Source organism: Triticum dicoccoides, chromosome 2B (assembly GCF_002162155.2).
Source record: "Triticum dicoccoides isolate Atlit2015 ecotype Zavitan chromosome 2B, WEW_v2.0, whole genome shotgun sequence".
Lineage (NCBI taxonomy): Eukaryota > Viridiplantae > Streptophyta > Magnoliopsida > Poales > Poaceae > Triticum > Triticum dicoccoides.
The window spans coordinates 185,203,744-185,223,197 of NC_041383.1; the positions used below are offsets into that span (position 1 = coordinate 185,203,744).

At 45.1% G+C, this 19,454-nt stretch overlaps 2 protein-coding genes across 2 annotated transcripts; one reads left to right on the forward strand and one right to left on the reverse strand.

Moving 5' to 3' along the window:
- The first annotated feature begins 876 nt into the window (after positions 1 to 876).
- On the forward strand, positions 877 to 5,655 carry LOC119362955 (zinc finger CCCH domain-containing protein 62-like). Its single transcript, XM_037628237.1, has 8 exons — positions 877 to 1,389; positions 2,274 to 2,392; positions 2,584 to 2,645; positions 2,728 to 2,782; positions 2,862 to 2,958; positions 3,050 to 3,148; positions 3,700 to 3,808; positions 4,480 to 5,655. The coding sequence occupies exons 1-8, from the start codon at positions 1,009 to 1,011 to the stop codon at positions 5,295 to 5,297; spliced, it is 1,740 nt and encodes a 579-aa protein (XP_037484134.1). The 5' UTR covers positions 877 to 1,008; the 3' UTR covers positions 5,298 to 5,655.
- A 5,584-nt stretch (positions 5,656 to 11,239) lies between these two features.
- Positions 11,240 to 12,667, reverse strand: LOC119362956. Its single transcript, XM_037628238.1, has one exon. The coding sequence runs from the start codon at positions 12,463 to 12,465 to the stop codon at positions 11,497 to 11,499; it is 969 nt and encodes a 322-aa protein (XP_037484135.1). The 5' UTR covers positions 12,466 to 12,667; the 3' UTR covers positions 11,240 to 11,496.
- Positions 12,668 to 19,454: the final 6,787 nt, after the last annotated feature.

Below are 19,454 nucleotides of genomic sequence, written 5' to 3' on the forward strand. Positions count from 1 at the left end.
TGGGTTGAAGTCTCCATTAATGTGGATATACGATAGCACCACCTATCGGAAGTCGGAACCACGCCAAAAATCTCCGTGTCATCATTGCGTTTGCACACTCCAATCACATCCCTTTACTTTCTTGCAATTAACATATGCTTTACTCTTTCCGCTGCTTATACTCTTGCCATGCTTACTTGAAATGCATTGTGCATGCTTAAAATTGTGTTAAAACTCCACCTCAACTTGAAGAACGTAAAAACTGCCACTTTTGTTTGTTGAGGGTCTAATCCCCCCCCCCCCAAACACCTCTTCTCGATCCTACATCCACCCTCAAGGCGTGACGGAGAAGGTGCCGTGCTCGACCACAGTTGATGCATTAGTAGCAGGAAGGTATCTGGGTGTCGACACCATGAGGGCCTCGTCGGCGATATATGTGTGATAGTTGAGGGAGAGAGAGATTAGGGACGACAGAAAATCAGAGAGAAGAGAAATTAGAGATGAAAATCTATTTAATGCTCTTGTCTCTTCGGCGGCCATATTTAAAGTTTATAAAAGTCCAAACAAAGTATTCTATCGGCCAGCTTGAACAAAACAACAACTTAAAACTGATTTTCCTAAAAATCTCTACAACTGGTTTTGCTAAAACTTAGTCCAAATAGTACTACTCCCACCAATACATAAGCATATTTTGGGACGGATGAAGTGGTTACCAAAACAGCTACCATGGCATTTGCAAGATAAGCTCTGATCTGAGCCGTTGAGGCCTTGTGATGAGCTGCTGGTGTTGCGTGGAAGTGGAACATGTCAATCCAAATGTCCCAACCCAACGGCCGCTCATTCAAAATTTGAATTTCTGGAACTACTTGTGGAGAGGCTGTAGACGTTGCTGGTCTGACAAGGCAATATAAATCCGCCTTCCCATTTTTCTCCGAGGCAAACAAAAGGGGAAAAACGCGAAGACCGAGGGGCAAGCGGCGGTACGGCGGCGCGGCGGAAGGCAATCGGGAGGCGCCCAAGGACGCCGCGATGCCGGTAACAAGAGGGCGCGCCGCCGCGGCGGCGGCGGCGGCGGCGGCGGCAGATGAGGAAGAGCGCCACGCGCCCATCGACATCTCCTCGGATTCCGATGCCGGCGGATCCGAACAGTCCGGGTCGGAGGATGAGGACGACGGCGACGAGCCCACCAGCGACAAAGACTACATCGACATTAGCGACAGCGGCGAGAGCTGCGTCGACATCAGCGATAGCGGCGAGAGCTACGTCGACATCAGCGACAGCGACAGCGAAGACGAAGAGGACGACGATGAGGAAGGCGGCTGCGCTGGGAACGAGGGGGGAGCGGAGGCGGACCGACCCGGCGCAGATCGGAGCGAGGCTGCCTGCACAAAAATCGCCGATCTCCTCCGCCGTAATCACCTCTATCCCTTTCTCGTTTGCTCTCGGCCGTAATTCGTATGATTGCGTTCTATAAGCAGGCGAGATTTTTGAAAATCTGGAGTGGAATTGGAAATCGTGGATAGTGCTAATTGCTGTTTGATTTTTGGAAAACGTGGCATGTGCTTGGCACTGTTGATCTGATAAACTTGTAGATAGTTCTGCATACTGTTAGCTTGGAACCCTGTCAGGAAGTAGCTTCGTAGTATGGATTGCATCCAGAGGAGACTCAATCTGTGAGCACCTGTGGGTTAGTAAAATCTAGTGCGACTCAATCAAGTTATAAAATCTAGTGCAACTCAATCACGTCGCCAAACATAGTCTTCCTGGAGTGATATTGGACACCGTGGATGCTGCTGCACGCTGGAACCCTGTTAGCTGTTGAGAATTAGCGTTGTTCATGGTGGGATACATCCAGGGGAAACTCAATCTGATAACATGCTGGTTAGAGGAATCTAGTACAACTGAATTTAGTCGCAGAATGTGGTCTGCCTCGTAGTGATATTGAGTATCACAGCCTCACCTGAGGAAATAGGATTTCCAAATTATGTAGATATTTTTGTAGACATCTATAGTTTGTTTTGAAATACAGGCAGAATAGTTGTTGAAATGGATATGAGCAATTGGCAGGACCAACTTCAATATAAACCAGTGGTTGAATTGAGCTGGAATCCTTGGCACGACTTCTGTCAGGTTTGAGATGGTAGAAGTTAGGACAGTGCTATACGATATAGCTAGACCTTGCTTTTGCTCTGTTTGTTCCAGAGCAAAACATGAATTTATTGAACATCATGGTCCTTATGTCTGAGACTACTCTCTTATTTCCTACATAATATAATGATCAATATTTTCTTGTACGAGGGAGAAACCTGGATGGTATTAAGTTGGCGGAGTGCAAAGCATATTTAAAGAATAATGGTCTTCCCCAAGTTGGGGACATAGAAACTTGTGTCGAAAGAATAATGCTGCATCATAGGTTCGTTATTAGATATGTCCTAGTCATGAACAGTACTTGGTGCTTGTCCTCAACTATCAGGACGAATAGCTATTACATTTGATATCGGAAGTCACATTTTAAAAAACACTCCCTGCATTATTATTTCCGTTCTTGTTTTTTCTTTAATCCAAAATCCCCTGTTATTTGGTGATGCGGCATTTCTGAAATAGGTTCAAAGATGAAGATCCAGAGAAGATTTATCCCCGGTCATCCTTTTGTATTAACTGTAAAGGTGAGATCCCACTTGTCATGGAAACTTTCTCTTATCTGCATACAAAATTATCAAAGGCAGTTGACCATGGTCTGTGAATTAGGCGATGTCTGTCGAGGTGATACTGTCTTATTCAAACAAAAGGTTCACGAGAAAAGGTACTCATTGGTGTTTCTTGCACTAGAGCATCCAGTGTCTCTTTGGAATGGTAATGTGACTCTCCTTTTGTTATGACAGTGGCAAAAGGCTCTCAAAAAGTATGGGGAAGCGAATAGTAGCTGGGAAAGTTATTAAGGAAAGTTATGGTAAAGACAAGCAGCAACACACATTTACTGTAAGGATCGATTCAATGATATAGTACTGCTATTGTGTTTTTTTTCTCTTATTATGGCCTTTCTGACTATGTTAGTTGTTCAATTCAATAGATTCAAGTGTTCTGGAGCAAAGGAGTAGGAAAATTACCACCTTTGTATCTGCTACTTGTCAAAGGACGCAATCTATACAGAATGATGACTTTCCGTCAGGTAGGAACTGCTCTTTACCAGAATTAGTTTACACTAGTTTCTGTAAATCACATTTTTGATATTGGAACACTTCAATATTATCCAACGCATGCACTTAATCATACTTATTCAGTCTATGCTGTCTTTTTAGATATTGTGCTATTGGAATGTTATGGATCTGTGCATACCAATTATCAAGTTTATGTTGCCTTTCATACTACTCGTATGAGATAGCTACATATAATCTTATTGATCCATTCTGCTGTTTGGATATGCATGAATTATACTCCCTCCGTTCACTTTTATAAGTCGTTTCAGACAAGTAAAATTGTGTTGTTTTGCACACTGTTTGAAACAACTACAAAGCCTTATAAAAGTGAACAGAGGGAGTAGCTTTTAACCACACCAACATAAATGGGAAAAGTGAAGCTTATTTTACACATGCACCATTTTGAGGATGTTCGGACAATTCTCAGATGTTGTGTACTTATGCATTGATATATTGACCTTGTCACAAGATGGCCCCATATGATTTTCATGTTCATGTAGCAATTCTTTTGTTTTAATTCTAGGCTTGGGCGAATGAAGCGAATAGGTTGAAGGCTCTAGAAGAAAAGCACAGTAGAGGAGATGCTGTAAGGCGTGTCCGTGCTTCAAATAGACGTAATTCTAGAGGACACGGTAAATTCTATTGGCAACACAACCTTGGTTGTTCCTGAGACAGATTATATTTCGCTGTTAGTACTATCCCAGTTCTGAACTCAGTGATGTTATTGCATATGTGGGTTAGTATTCAATCAAGGAGATATCGTGTTAAAAGCTGTTGTATTTGTTTAATATATATCCACTTTTCTGCCCTAAAAAACATCTTTTCTAGAATGTAGTACATTTTCCTTATTCAATGTTGAAGTTTGAACCTTACTGTATGCTAACGACTTCTATGATGATGGTTAGACAGTACAAACACCAGAAGTTTGTGACCATTTCTTATTTGAATTTTGATTTGGTGTCTGTAAACTCTAAAGTTTGGGTTGGTCTAATCGACTGGCACTGGGATCCTTAAAACTCCACTGTAGAACCAGCTGTTCCTCCTAAGGAATCAATTAAAAATCTGTCTACATAGAACAGCATAACACGTACATTAGCTTTTGCAAGATGAGCTGTCTGTTGTTGCCCACGAAAGATGTATGCATAACACGTCATTTGTTTCACTAAGCTACTGTGTGATTCAACCTGTGTCTCCTCAATTTTCTTTCGAGTTTCCAAGTCTACTGTTTTGAAGGTATATGTTTGCTTTGCCAGGTGCCAGACTAATTTTGTCCCCCTTCCTTTTGTATCTATCCTTCTTTCAGCTCTTAAGGGCAAGAAATCGAAGGAAAAAGGAAAGCATCAGTCTCAACCTGGAGGGCCTGATGGTGGATCCAATATCACTAAAGGCAGAAAACGTGCTATGCAAACCTCCAATTCTGATCATCCTGCCAAAAAAGTTCAAAAAGAAGAGCACCAAGTGCCTTCCGGGAAAAACCACACTGGTGATCATCGGAAGGCAAAGACAAATTCTGCCCCCCTGGATAAGAACATTGGCACCAGCACTAGCAGTTCTCAGCTAAATGCCAACACGGAGACAAATCATGCCATCCCGCAGAAAAACCTGCGAACAGCACCAGTCAACAATGGTCTGCGTAACACGGAGGCTAGGGTGAGTAAAGGAAAAGCCGGTTCGAAGCAAAAAAACACTGTTGGTGGCAACCATGATCAGTTTGAAGGAAGGCGCCTAGGTGTAGGTTCAGCTTCTCATCGGCAGGCTTACCCTGGAAATTCAGCTGGGATACATCGTCCTTTCTCCGAGAGGCCCCAGCGGCCACCTCCATTGCGCGAAGTTGGCAATGCCTGGCAACCTCCATTGCGCGAAGTTGGCAATGCCTGGCAACATCATATGGACGACAGATCAATTTCATGTCCAAACCCTGCAATGGTTTTCGGACACCCATATGCAGCACCGGCTGGCTGGCGCGCGCCTGGTTATTTCAGGGAACCTCCACCTGATCAACGTGCGGTGGTATTTCCACCATTCCACACGTCGCAAACTATATACCGCCGTCATCCAGATGGGGCATATGTGATGCCGCAGTACAGATATTCTGGTGGTAGTCATGGGTTTCCTCGATAGGGTAGTTTGTCAGATGACAGTTGCATGGTTGAACACTTGATTAGTGGTCACTAGTGAGAAATGTGGAAACCCTGCCAGCTCGCTGAGGTGATTTTGCACATTTCCATGCCTGTCTTGTGGAAAATGTGACGGCCACTGTAATTGACACGGATGTTTGTGAGGACATTCCAAGACATGCCTCAGAGAACAACAGGAAGGCGCAACTGTGAAGTTGAGAGTAAACAAGAAAACTTGAGAAATACCTTCATTCCTTTGCTGAATGGGTTCATAAATGGGCTTATCTGCTAGTTTTATTTTCTGAATCTATTCATTAATGGACTAACTTATCTGCTGCAAGTAGAAATTTTCTGAAACATCACATGACGATTCTGAGAAAAAAATTAAATGGCAGTATTACCAAATTGCTTACTCCAGTCTTGTGGCGGATATGGCCGTCAGCCTACACCAAACATTTCAGTTGAGTAGAGTTCACAGTTCAGTATTGTATACAGTCTGAAACCGTGAACTTTTCCCCGAGCACATGCCGGGGGACACAACAAGGACTCGGTCATGGTCGACATTTCGCTTTGGCAATACATACACCTGTACCTGTGACGGCACCATGTCTCCTGTCAGTTCTCCATCTGCTACGCTTGTATATATTCGACGCGATGCCCCTTCCTCCCGTGACTTATTATCGACCGGTTGACCGACGACCGGCCCAAGATCTTCATAATAAACTGTCTGAATAATACGCACGTTTACTGCTTAGCGTCGAGCTAATACTCGTAAAAATCCGGTGGCGGAGGGTTCGTGCGCTGTCGCGATGAATAGATCATCAAGTAGACGCTGCGGCAAGTGTCCTGTGCGGTGGGAGCTTTTACAGCGAGCTCGATCGTGGTGGCGAAAAGAGAGAGTGAAATCTAACCAAGTCTAATCCAACAAACACATGCACCTCACACTCATGAGTGTTGTGAGAGCCAAAATTCCTTGGGCATCATCATACGTGCGTGTCACTTTTGTGGGAAGCACGAAGCTTGCGGGTGGGGTCGGCAGGTGCGTGCGCGATGCGACCCTGTTCGCCTCGGGCGTCGGGCGGGTCCCATCCCGGTCCCGGGGGCTGTAGCCGAGTCGCCGGTGCAGTGCGCATGCGTGCTGTGCTGCGTATGCTGACCAGCGCCCCACAGTCGCGCCCGCGCGCACGTACTAGTACGTTGTGCACGAGGTCAATGTTTTCGACTCTGATCAACCCTCTGCTCTCCCCGGTTGGTTTCGCACCACGGGCCTACGTGAAGTGAGCCCACCCTCCACAAACGCCCGACTGTGATCGAGTCAAACACCGTATCTTATCCGATCTATTTTTCATAATCACGCCTATCACCTCGATCTTAAGATATTCAAGCAACTCGAAAATTAATTCGCAAGCTCTAAACGGCAATCGAAAGCATTCACTTTTCTTCTCAATGTTTTTTTTTCAGATAAAAAAACACGCTCCACGATAACGATCACACACTCTGGCTTTGCCTGTACGCGTCCGCTTCGCCGTCATGCACCACCACAGGCCACGGCTGCGTGGCAAAGGAGAAGCCGAGCCATGGAAGCTGCAGCAGCAGTGTCATGTGCTTTTGCATGCGCACGTATCGAAGGCGTGTTGTGTCGACGCAGCAGTGAAAGGTCGGCGGCTACGAATCATGTCAAGCTGTGCAGCCCAAACCTAGCCTGTAATTTAGCTCAGCTGTTCCCTTGCCCGACAGGATTGGACCCTGAACACATGCCTCCTACTATGCGTTGCACTCCTTTGATGGCGATGATGATCGCGACGGGTGTGTTGGATTTGATTCTCTGCTGGCCTTTTTAGGTCCCTCCTAGGTTTCCAAAGGTTCAAGTTCCAAACAAAAAAATCAGAAGGTGTCTGTACTTTCTGCCGCTTCGTAGTCCCAACGTCAAAGCAAACGCTAGTAGGAGCGTGTGGTTATAATGATCGATGCTGCTTGGAGTATGTCACGAACGAGGGTGAACTATCAGTGTGTTTGGTTCTTGGCTAGCCTTGTCCTGCCAAGTATTTAGGTGTGGCTAAAGTTTTGGTTGCTCGTAATTTGGCCAATATATTGATAAAAGCAAGTGAAGTAGATTGAGCAAAGAGTCGTTGACATACCAATAAATTACGGACGTCGATAACTGCCACACGTGTGGCAGGAAAGAAGACGCACCACACGTCTCTAATGCAAAATAGATTGTCACGTCATCGCATGCATGCATGCGAGAATATTTTCGGATTTTCAGTTTTTAAATATTTTATCTCTTAAATGAAAAATCCGATTGAAGATCCGTTTTCACCATTAAATCCCTCGCGACGAGATCTTCAAAACTAGATCTCATATCGATATATTTCGGCGAATTTTTTTGTGTGTTAAAAGTTGCCATGTCTATTGCACATGAATTGTCATGATATTTACACTAAAGTTGTCATTGATATATTTCAACTATTTTCTTTTACATTTAAAAGTAAATTTTAACATATTATAAAATGGAGAATTAAGAAACTAGACTTCTCATGCACCATAAACTAAAATTGACATGATACAGGCACTTAAAATTGCCATGATTCAATAAAAAAATATTTTCATGGTCAAAGTGCTGGAATTGCCATCATCGAAAAACTAAAATTGCCACGATCTACAAACTAAAATTGACACATGGCAACTTTAGTTTAAGCACTATGGCAACTATAGTGTAAACATCATGGCAACTTCCGGGAAAAAAAATCGTCGAAACATATCAACATGGGGTCTAGTTTTGAAGATCTTGTCGAGGCGGATTTAATGGTGAACACGGATTTTTAATTCGCTTTTTTATTTAGAAGATAAAACATTTTTAAGCCGAAAATTAAAAAGATCTCTGTTGATGTCATCTATTCATACGTGGCAAAATAAATGGTGATGGAGGCGTGTGGGCGATCTGCAAACACCCACACGTGTGGGCGTTAGTTTTTCCGTAAATTACTCCCTTCAAAAAAAATATAACAGCGTTTTTAGTGATCTAAATGTTTTTCATATGTTTTTACAGAGGGAGTATCAAACGTCGAAGCAAAGAACAATTATTCTTTTCATCTCCAGCATAATATTCGCCCAGTTTCTGACATTTTTTGTTCTTAGATAAAAGAGAAAGAGACTGTTTTTGAAAAATAATAATTCCAAACGTGTGTTCAACTCTGTGGAGTATACTTCACTTTGAGACCATATATTCATTCTTTCTTTCCTTATGCAAAAAAGGTTCATACCTATTATAAAAGTTTATTAGAAGTAGAAATCATCTCAAACACAATAAGAATTACACCATACACGATCTCTACCGCCACCAGAACGACTCGTCGAAACGCCCACTCCCCTACCGGAGATGGTTGGCCTTATTGATAACAACCGAAAAGTCTTCGTGCACATGCCTTAAAGGACCAGCGCCCTTGAGGCGCAATTATCACCATTAGTATGGTCCTCTCTGGCCTATCTAAGGGACTTTTGAAACGAAACTGCTTGGCAGACGACAAAGGCATGCACGACAGCTGCACGACGGGAGTGCTGGCCGTCTGCTACCCTTCGGTGATACAGATGAACGAATGGATATGCACTATGGTGCACAAATCGTCTAAAACCATCGTGTGCATAGCAGCACTGCTTTTGAAACCGTTCCCTAGGGAGGTTCCCATTAGATCATTTGGAGCTCTCTATGCCCGTTGTAAACAAAAGAGCTCTCTCTCTCTGTCTCTCAACACACAAGCAAGAACACACAAAGTAGAAGCAGAGTATTACACCGAGGGACGAAGCTAGAAAAAAAGTATGGCGGGGTCATGTATTTGGCTGTGGGTTCGTCCTTCTATAAATGTTAGTGATTAGTACCAAATTAGTAAAGGATTTTCAAATTTCATTGGGGTCAACTGACATCAATGCCAATAAGGCAGCCCCGTCCCTGATTACACCTCGTGGTGCCCTGAACCTCGGTAAATTACCTCTGCATCTGAGAAGTGACTTAAGTGTTTTGACCCCTGGCCGAATAATCTAGGAGTGCTCTTGGAACTCCGATCTCTGCATCTGAGAAACGACACCACCGAAGCTAGTCAACCTCCTACTACCATCGTACACAAGAGGTCGTGACCGCTATTAGGAGAGCGGGGGCTCTTAGGCGCGTATGAAGAAGCAAACATCCCATGAGACAATGCATCATAAGCTTCCCATGGCAGGTCGTCGACCAACATCGATGGCACGTTGTCCTCGCATGACAAAAAAAAATGTCCTTGAACCCGTCGAAGTTTTGGGGATGCCGCCCCGACTTTCCACCATTGACACCACCTTCCGAGGTCGTGGCCCTAACGTACTCGCGCTCACCCTCAAGCTGCAGTGTTGCACAACCTGACTACATCCATCACGACGACACTTCTTAATTGAGTCATTGTTTCGCCGAAATCCAAACCTTTTGCTTGGGTGAATAATTGATGACAAAATAAACTAGTAGGCTATTTTTTTTAGAAGGTAGTATATATTAATATCAAAACAGTATCAATTACTTATGACATCTGCACCGTCACAATTTTAGGACCTAATCGAGACAGTGAGGATGCACATAACCAAATACGATAAAATAAGAAGGAGAAATGAAGAAAACCGACACGGGCCAACGACTTGCGAACTGACCAGCAACAACTGACGGTGAATCTTAGTGATGTGTAATCAGAACTGACGGTGATTTCTTTTCTTTCTAAAGACGTGTTGTTATAGTGGTGGCCTATTATTATTGGAGGGTCCCCTTTGTTCTTTGCCACAAGCCGCGAGTTCAAAACGAAGGAACAAACATTGTGTCAAAAGGTAGGGCCGGGAGCTGTTGGTAGGTGTTGACTTGGGACACCTCTCTGAAATCAGAACTGGCAATCCAGAGTTATGCACTTCAGTTCTTTTAAAGTTCTTCTGCATTTCTACTGGTAAGTGGCACTATTCCCCTCTGCAGTCGTGTTTCTTTTTTGTTTGCCTTTCTCTGTGGACTTGACATCACCTTTAATTATGCCTGATGCCTACCCACATGGCCACAGCTGCTTAATTTGCTGCGGGAAAACAAGAGATTAGCACCGTTCATGATGATGTCTCACTCTCATGTCTAATCACTGTTACATAAATTCGTCCAACACGAGGATTATCACCATCAATGGTGTCTGCTCCGGTATAGTACGTGCATTCCAGGCAGTAGTGTCGTATCTTCTTCCAACGAGTGGTGTTCAGTTAATAAACACTTAAACTTCACAGTCCCAACCAATCAACCGACAATTCAACAACTGAAATCCAGGCCAGAGAAAATTACTACTCACTACTTGTCTACTTGAGAAGAAAGAGAATCTTTGCAAGAAAAGCTCAGATGAGAATCTTTGGAGAGGCAGATGGGTGATGCGCCTGCTTGCATCACCGAACGAGCAAGTCTCTACGCTACCACTAGTAACAAACACATCAACACCTCAGCTCATCTCGTCTAGCTCTAAGGCTCTAATCATGCCGGTTACTATCATCCAATCCCCATCAATTTTAAACTCTGGGAATGTCAGATCCGCCAGCTTATCTTAACCCGGATTATTCCGTCCGTCGCTCGCCGCGGTGGCGCGGTGAGCTCGACGAAACAGTTGTGACAGTTCGCAGTGTACCTGAAACCATTATACTACGCCCCGCAACAGCTCAGGGCGTCAGCAGTTTGCCGCCGAGGCCGATCGATCGATCCACCGAGCATCGCATCGCATCGCATGCACGCAGCATCACGCTCACACACCCCGACGGAATCCCACAACAGTATCCCCATGTTGCCGCGCTGCGTCCTCCCTGGTTTTTCATTAGATTAATTCATATACGTGTGCCGATGCAGGGTTTGGTCGCCTAATCGCTCAGGGGAATTAGCAGCACAGCTCTGGCAAAACGAGTTGGACTCCGGTGAAATGAAATTCAAGGCGTGCTTGAGTTTTCGGGCAAAATTTGCAAAGAATTTGCGAGTTGCATGTGCTGCGTAGGTACATATCTACACTTGTATGAAAACCTTTGTGGTGATTCACACATGAAGAAAGAATACAGATCAGGAGAGCAAACCAAGCAGGAGCAAACGAATAAAAACTGTTCTCTTCCTTTTTTTTTTCCTACTGCCAAAGTAGCCAGCGCCATGCATGTGCGCGCGGGCGAGCGAGCTGCGTCGTCGGCCGTCAGTTGGCGGCGGCGGTGGCGCTCCGGCCGCGGTTGGAGTTCGACGACGAGTAGCTGCTGAGCTTGCGGCTGATGGAGTGGATGGCCGGGTTGGACCTGAAGTAGCCGAAGAGGCTGTTCCGGTGGAACGGCAGCGGCGTCGTCGTCCTCCGCCGCATCTCCTCGGCCGCCGCCCGGCTCACCGTGTACGGCGCCATGTCGCTGGCCGACGCCGCCGAGCCCCTCCCCTTCCGCATGGACGCGTCGCCGCCGCTCTTGAGCATGCTGTACTTGAGCAGCGGGTCCTTGCCGGCGGTGGCGCGGCCCTCCGACGCGCTGCGGAACAGGAACAGGTCCTTGAGCCGCCACTTGCGGCTGCCGCTCCCGCAGCCGCGCATCAGGGAGGCGGCGCCGCGGGGGGAGGGTGGGGAGGAGCAGAACTCGTCGTCGATCGGGTCGCCCCTGTACGGGGACAGAGACCGCGTGGCCCTCCTGCTGCGAGACGACACGCCCGACGACGAGGACGACGCAGGGGCCGGCCGGCCGGACCTGCCCCTCGTCTGACCCTGATCGGCCGACACCTCCGCCCGATCCCCTGCGCCACCGCGCACCGCGGACATCGTCCTCGCTCTTCTCGGAGACCGGGGGGAGACGGAGAGGGATGCGTAGTCCTCGTCGGCGAGCAGGCCGCTGCCGCTGGAGCGCGGGCCGTTGAGCGGACGGATCCTGCCGCCCTCGAACAGCTCGTCGGCGGCGGCGAGGATGGGCGTGGACTCCCTGAGCTGCCCGCTGAACCCGAAGGCGAAGTCGAACGTGGCGGCGTCGCCCTGCTCGTCCGCGGCGTAGCTGCTGGCCCTGGACGGGCTGGTGGGGGCGCTGGAGAAGAAGTAGCAGTAGCTGGGCAGGTGGCTGCCGCCGCCGCCCATGGCAGCCGCGGTTCTTGGGCTGCACGGCGCGCTCGGCGCCATGACAGGCACCGCCACCTCCATCTCCCTACACGTCTCCTCTGCTATACCTCTCCTCACTCCCCGCCTCTGCTCTTCTCTTCTGCTCTACTTCTTTAAAGATAGATGCCTCCGGATTTTGCTTATGTAGGTGGCGAGGCTCTGGCCGGAGATGGAGATTGGAGAGGGAGAGAGGAAGGTAGGAGGAAGCTGGATCGATCGTAGGGGGTGGGGGTGGGGGGATGGTTGAAGGGAGAGAGGAGGGGGAGGGTACGTTAAAAGCCGTCGCCGAGACATCGACCATGTGGTCTTCGGCAATGCTACATGTACAAACCATTTACAGGCTTTTCTAGAATAGTTAACTTTGATTGGTCAATAGGTGAGCGGGGCGGTCCACCCCCTAAAAATCAAGGGGGGAAAGGTTTGTGATTGGTTGTTAGCTGGAAGGAGCGTGTAAAAGCGTGTAAGTCTTTGTATGTCTAGCATTTTTGATATGCGTCTTATACGCAACTTGCTCGTTTTTAATCCGATTGACATCAACAGTTCGTTAGAGAATTAGCTGCTTGGAGGTTGGAAAATAACACGCTCTTTTGTTCCCGTGCATGCAGCCGCTAGCACGGTATATGTGTGTATAGCGAGATGAATGGTATTTCTTTGTTTTATTTTAGTGATAGCAAAAAACGTTTGGAATAAGCGGGTAGCTATTTTTAAAAAACAATCAACAACTTAGTTATCACAAAAAGTAAAAATGGTAATTTTTCTGGAGAGATTAAGGATTAAAATTTTCCCTCCGCAAAAAAAGTACCCCAAAATAAAGGAATTTTTTGGCAAAATTGACAGATTTGACCTCAGAGCGAAAGTATTTCACAAGCTAAACTGTTTTTGAAAAAATTTCACACCGCTGACCCTTTTGTGCAGAGCCCGAGAGTTAGGTGCTGCACTCTACTGTGCAACTTCTTAGAGCTAGGCGCTACACAGTGTAGTGCAGCGGCTAGCCATCAGGCGCTCACAGGTGTGGCGCCTGAGTGTTAGGTGCTGCACGGTAGAGTGCAGCGCCCTGCTGTCAGGAGCTGCACATTAGGGGTCTGCTGGATGAAATGCTTTCAAAACCAATTTAGTTTGTGAAATAGTTTCGCCCTGAGGTCAAGTTTGTGTCTTTTACCGAAATTTTTGGTCTAAAATCTTTCTCAGCTTTCTTGCAATTCAAGCCTCAAATTTCATTATCATTTTTTACGACACACGAGGAGAATTCAAACCACTTAGGGATGCAAGCAGACGCGTCCGCATCGCCACGAGGCCCAAAGTACACTAATCTTTGTTACTTTGGTTTTTCATGCTAGACTTAATTCACGTCTTGCGGGCGCTTGCATGCCGAAAACCACTGTCTAATGTTGAATGGAATGGAAAAACTATTGCAAAGGAATATCTTCTTAATCTTTTACCTAGCAGGATACATACCGAAAACAAAGGGCCACTATAAGATTTATTAAATTTGATGAAGAAAATGCCAAATTTCTGCAATCAAAAGCAACAATGAAATACAGTAGAAATCATATTGCAATGCTTTAAGATGAGCAAGGCATAGAACACAAAGAACGTCAAACCAAAACAACAATCTTATACATAGCTTTCAAATAGAGGCATGGTACTCATGTCCCTACAGATAAATAAATACCTACTGATATTCTTGAATAGCTTAATAAATACCTCAAACATTGCTTCTGGAGAGAATATGGCATGGAAGGCACAGGCAATGCCACACATTGCTTTGGATAATGTTCGTCTCCCCAAACATCAAACAAGATTGGGACTACTAGATTTGGCCTCTCACAACGGATGTCTTCTGATGAAACACTTGCACAAATTTCACAACAAAGATGATCTTCCCTGGGTTAAACTTGTTTCGGACACATACTACCTCAACGGATCAATTTGCAGCACACCAGTAGGGTCCTTATGGTGGAAGTGCATAACCAAGTTAATCCAAGAATTCAAGAGGGTTCCCAGATGCCCTCTAGGACAAGGCAACACTGTCATGCTGTAGCATGATAACATGGAAGAAAATATTTTTGAACAAAGATTATGTGAAGTATACTCCTTTTCTAGGAATGCAAATGTTTCTGACAAAGATTGTTTCAAAGAAGATCATGAAATCAATAACTTTCATACTCCCATGTCCTTACAATCATATCAACAGTGTCAAGAGCTAAGGTTGATATTTCAACAACAAATTGCAAAGCATCATGACAAGTAGACCTATCCATGGAAGGCAGTTAATTACTCATCTATTCAGATGTATAAGATCATGCAACAGGGTCCTCCAGCTCATTTCATATTCAAAAATCTCTTGAGAAGTGCTACCACCACGCGCAAAAAATTCTTCCAGATGATGTTAAATGACAGAGTAAACTCAAGGAATCTGCTGCAGAGAAAACATTTTTATCTTCCTTCATATAATTGCGTGCTCTGCACTTTGCACACGAAAGAAACTTCATTGCACCTGTTTTGTGACAGCCCTTTTGCTCTAGCCTGTCGGCACAACATTTGTTTTTATAGAAACATAGGTATTTCTATGTTGGATGATATCATTTTTGATAAAGTCTATCTGCCTAGCAATTTTTTTTTGACATAATCATCAAGGGTTGTTGGAATATTTGAATACAAATAAATTCAGAAAATATTCAAGAATGGCCTACCCAATGTCACTGCTTGGACACATTGCTTATAAATGATCTGCTTCTCATCTTCCATAGAATCAAAAGCAAGCATGATGTGACAAACTTCAAGAACTGGATTGATCTTCATCCCAGCTAGTGTTGTTTCAAATGGATTTCCCCAAACTGGAATTGATTGAGCTTGAGGCTTTTTGTATTTTTCACATTTTTCTTTCTTTGTACATATACTTTAGTCATATGAAAATTCTATACAGCAATTCTCCTATGGTTCAGGGTTCAAAAATTACCTGGGTGCCAAATATTATTTTGCATTGTTTGCCTTTTTCATGTTCAGATATTATGTAACTCAGCATCGGAGTCAAGAGATTGTTGGGGAACGTAGCAATTTCAAAAAAATTCCTACGTACACGCAAGATCATGGTGATGGCATAGCAACGAGAGGGGAGAGTATTGTCCACGTACCCTCGTAGACCGTAAGCGGAAGCGTTATGACAACGCGGTTGACGTAGTCGTACGTCTTCACGATCCGACCGATCCAAGTACCGAACGTACGGCACCTCCGAGTTCAGCACACGTTCAGCTCGATGATGATCCCCAGGCTCCGATCCAGCAAAGCGTCGGGCATGAGTTCCATCAGCACGACGGCATGGTGACGATGATGATGTTCTACCGGCGCAGGGCTTCGCCTAAACTCCACGACGATATGACCGAGGTGGAATATGGTGGAGGGGGGCACCGCACATGGCTAAGGAACGATCCGTAGATCAACTTGTGTGTCTCTAGGGTGCCCCCCTGCCCCCGTATATAAAGGAGCAAGGGGAAGGCCGGCCGGCCCTAGGGGGCGCGCCAAGGAGGGGGGAGTCCTCCTCCTAGTGGGAGTAGGACTCCCCTTTCCTAGTCCCACTAGGAAGGAGGAAGGGGAAGGAAAGAGAGGGAGAGGGAGAGAGAAAAGGGGGGCCGCGCCCCCTCCCCTAGTCCAATTCGGACTCCTCATGGGGGAGGGGGCGCCACCTCCTAGGCTGCTGCCCTCTCTCTCCCCTCAGGCCCACTAAGGCCCAATACTTCCCCGGGGGGTTCCGGTAACCCCTCCGGCACTCCGGTTTTCTCCGAAATCACCCGGAACACTTTCGGTGTCCGAATATAGTCGTCCAATATATCAATCTTTATGTCTCGACCATTTCGAGACTCCTCGTCATGTCCGTGATCACATCCGGGACTCCGAACAAACTTCGGTACATCAAAACTTATAAACTCATAATAAAACTGTCATCATAATGTTAAGCGTGCGGACCCCACGGGTTCGAGAACTATGTAGACATGACCTAGAACTATTCTCGCTCAATAACCAATAGCGGGACCTGGATGCCCATATTGGCTCCTACATATTCTATGAAGATATTTATCGGTCAAACCGCATAACAACATACGCTGTTCCCTTTGTCATCGGTATGTTACTTGCCCGAGATTCGATCGTCGGTATCCAATACCTAGTTCAATATCGTTACCGGCAAGTCTCTTTACTCGTTACGTAATGCATCATTCCGTAACTAACTCATTAGCTACATTGCTTGCAAGGCTTATAGTGATGTGCATTACCGAGAGGGCCCAGAGATACCTCTCCGACAATCGGAGTGACAAAACCTAATCTCGAAATACGCCAACCCAACATGTACCTTTGGAGACGCCTGTAGTACTCCTTTATAATCACCCAGTTACGTTGTGACGTTTGGTAGCACCCAAAGTGTTCCTCCGATAAACGGGAGTTGCATAATCTCATAGTTACAGGAACATGTATAAGTCATGAAGAAAGCAATAGCAATATACTAAACGATCAAGTGCTAGGCTAACGGAATGGGTCATGTCAATCACATCATTCTCCTAATGGTGTGATCCCATTAATCAAATGACAACACATGTCTATGGTTAGGAAACATAACCATCTTTGATTAGTAAGCTAGTCAAGTAGAGGCATACTAGTGACGTTGTGTTTGTCTATGTATTCGCACATGTATTATGTTTCCGGTTAATACAATTCTAGCATGAATAATAAACATTTATTATGATATGAGGAAATAAATAATAACTTTATTATTGCCTCTAGGGCATATTTCCTTCAGTCTCCCACTTGCACTAGAGTCAATAATCTAGATTACATAGTAATGATTCTAATACCCATGGAGTCTTGGTGTTGATCATATTTTGCTCGTGAGAGAGGCTTAGTCAACGGGTCTGCAACATTCAGATCCGTATGTATCTTGCAAATTTCGATGTCTCCCACTTGGACTTGGTCCCGGATGGAATTGAAGCGTCTCTTGATGTGATTGGTCCTCTTGTGAAATCTGGATTCCTTTGCCAAGGCAATTGCACCAGTATTGTCACAGAAAATCTTCATTGGTCCCGATGCACTAGGTATGACACCTAGATCGGAAATGAACTCCTTCATCCAGACTCCTTCATTTGCTGCTTCCGAAGCAGCTATGTACTCCGCTTCACATGTAGATCCCGCCACGACGCTTTGTTTAGAACTGCACCAACTTACAGCTCCACCGTTTAATAAAAATATGTATCCGGTTTGCGATTTAGATTCGTCCGGATCAGTGTCAAAGCTTGCATCGACGTAACCATTTACGACTAGCTCTTTGTCACCTCCATATACGAGAAACATATCCTTAGTCCTTTTCAGGTATTTCAGGATGTTATTGACCGCTGTCCAGTGATCCACTCCTGGATTACTTTGGTACCTTCCTGCCAAGCTTATTGCTAAGCATACGTCAGGTCTGGTACACAGCATTGCATACATGATAGAGCCTATGGCTGAAGCATATGGAACTCCTTTCATTTTCTCTCTATCTTCTGCTGTGGTCGGGCATTGAGTCTGACTCAACTTCACACCTTGTAGCACGGGCAAGAACCCTTTCTTTGCCTGATCCATTTTGAACTTTTTCAAAATTTTATCAAGGTATGTGCTTTGTGAAAGTCCTATTAAGCGTCTTGATCTATCTCTATAAATCTTGATGCCCAATATGTAAGCAACTTCACCGAGGTCTTTCGTTGAAAAACTTTTATTCAAGTATCCCTTTATGCTATCCAGAAATTCTATATCATTTCCAATTAATAATATGTCATCTACATATAATATTAGAAATGCTACAAAGCTCCCACTCACTTTCTTGTAAATACAGGCTTCTCCAAAAGTCTGTATAAAACCATATGCTTTGATCACACTATCAAAGCGTTTATTCCAACTCTGAGATGCTTGCACCAGTCCATAAATGGATCGCTGAAGTTTGCACACTTTGTTAGCACCTTTTGGATCAACAAAACCTTCTGGCTGCATCATATACAACTCTTCTTCCAGAAATCCATTCAAGAATGCAGTTTTGACATCCATTTGCCAAATTTCATAATCATAAAATGCAGCAATAGCTAACATGATTCGGACAGACTTAAGCATCGCTACGGGTGAGAAAGTCTCATCGTAGTCAACCCCTTGAACTTGTCGAAAACCTTTCGCAACAAGTCGAGCTTTATAGACAGTTACACTACCATCAGCGTCAGTCTTCTTCTTAAAGATCTATTTATTCTCAATGGCTTGTCGATCATCGAGCAAGTCAACCAAAGTCCATACTTTGTTCTTATACATGGATCCCATCTCAGATTTCATGGCCTCTAGCCATTTTGCGGAATCTGGGCTCATCATCGCTTCCTCATAGTTCGTAGGTTCATCATGGTCAAGTAACATGACTTCCAGAATAGGATTACCGTACCACTCTGGTGCGGATCTTACTCTGGTAGACCTATGAGGTTCAGTAGAAACTTGATCTGAAGTTTCATGATCAATATCATTAGCTTCCTCACTAATTGGTGTAGTTATCACAGGAACCAGTTCTTGTGATGAACTACTTTCCAATAAGGGAGCAGGTACAGTTACCTCATCAAGTTCTACTTTCCTCCCACTCACTTCTTTCTAGAGAAACTCCTTCTCTAAAAAGGATCCGATTTTAGCAACGAAAATCTTGCCCTCAGATCTGTGATAGAAGGTGTACCCAATAGTCTCTTTTGGGTATCCTATGAAGACACATTTCTCCGATTTAGGTTCGAGCTTATCTGGTTGAAGTTTCTTCACATAAGCATCGCAGCCCCAAACTTTAAGAAACGACAACTTTGGTTTCTTGCCAAACCACAGTTCATAAGGCGTCATTTCAACGGATTTTGATGGTGCCCTATTCAACGTGAATGCGGTCGTCTCTAAAGCATAACCCCAGAACGATAGAGGTAAATCAGTAAGAGACATCATAGATCGCACCATATCTAGTAAAGTACGATTACGACGTTCGGACACCGTTTCGTTGTGGTGTT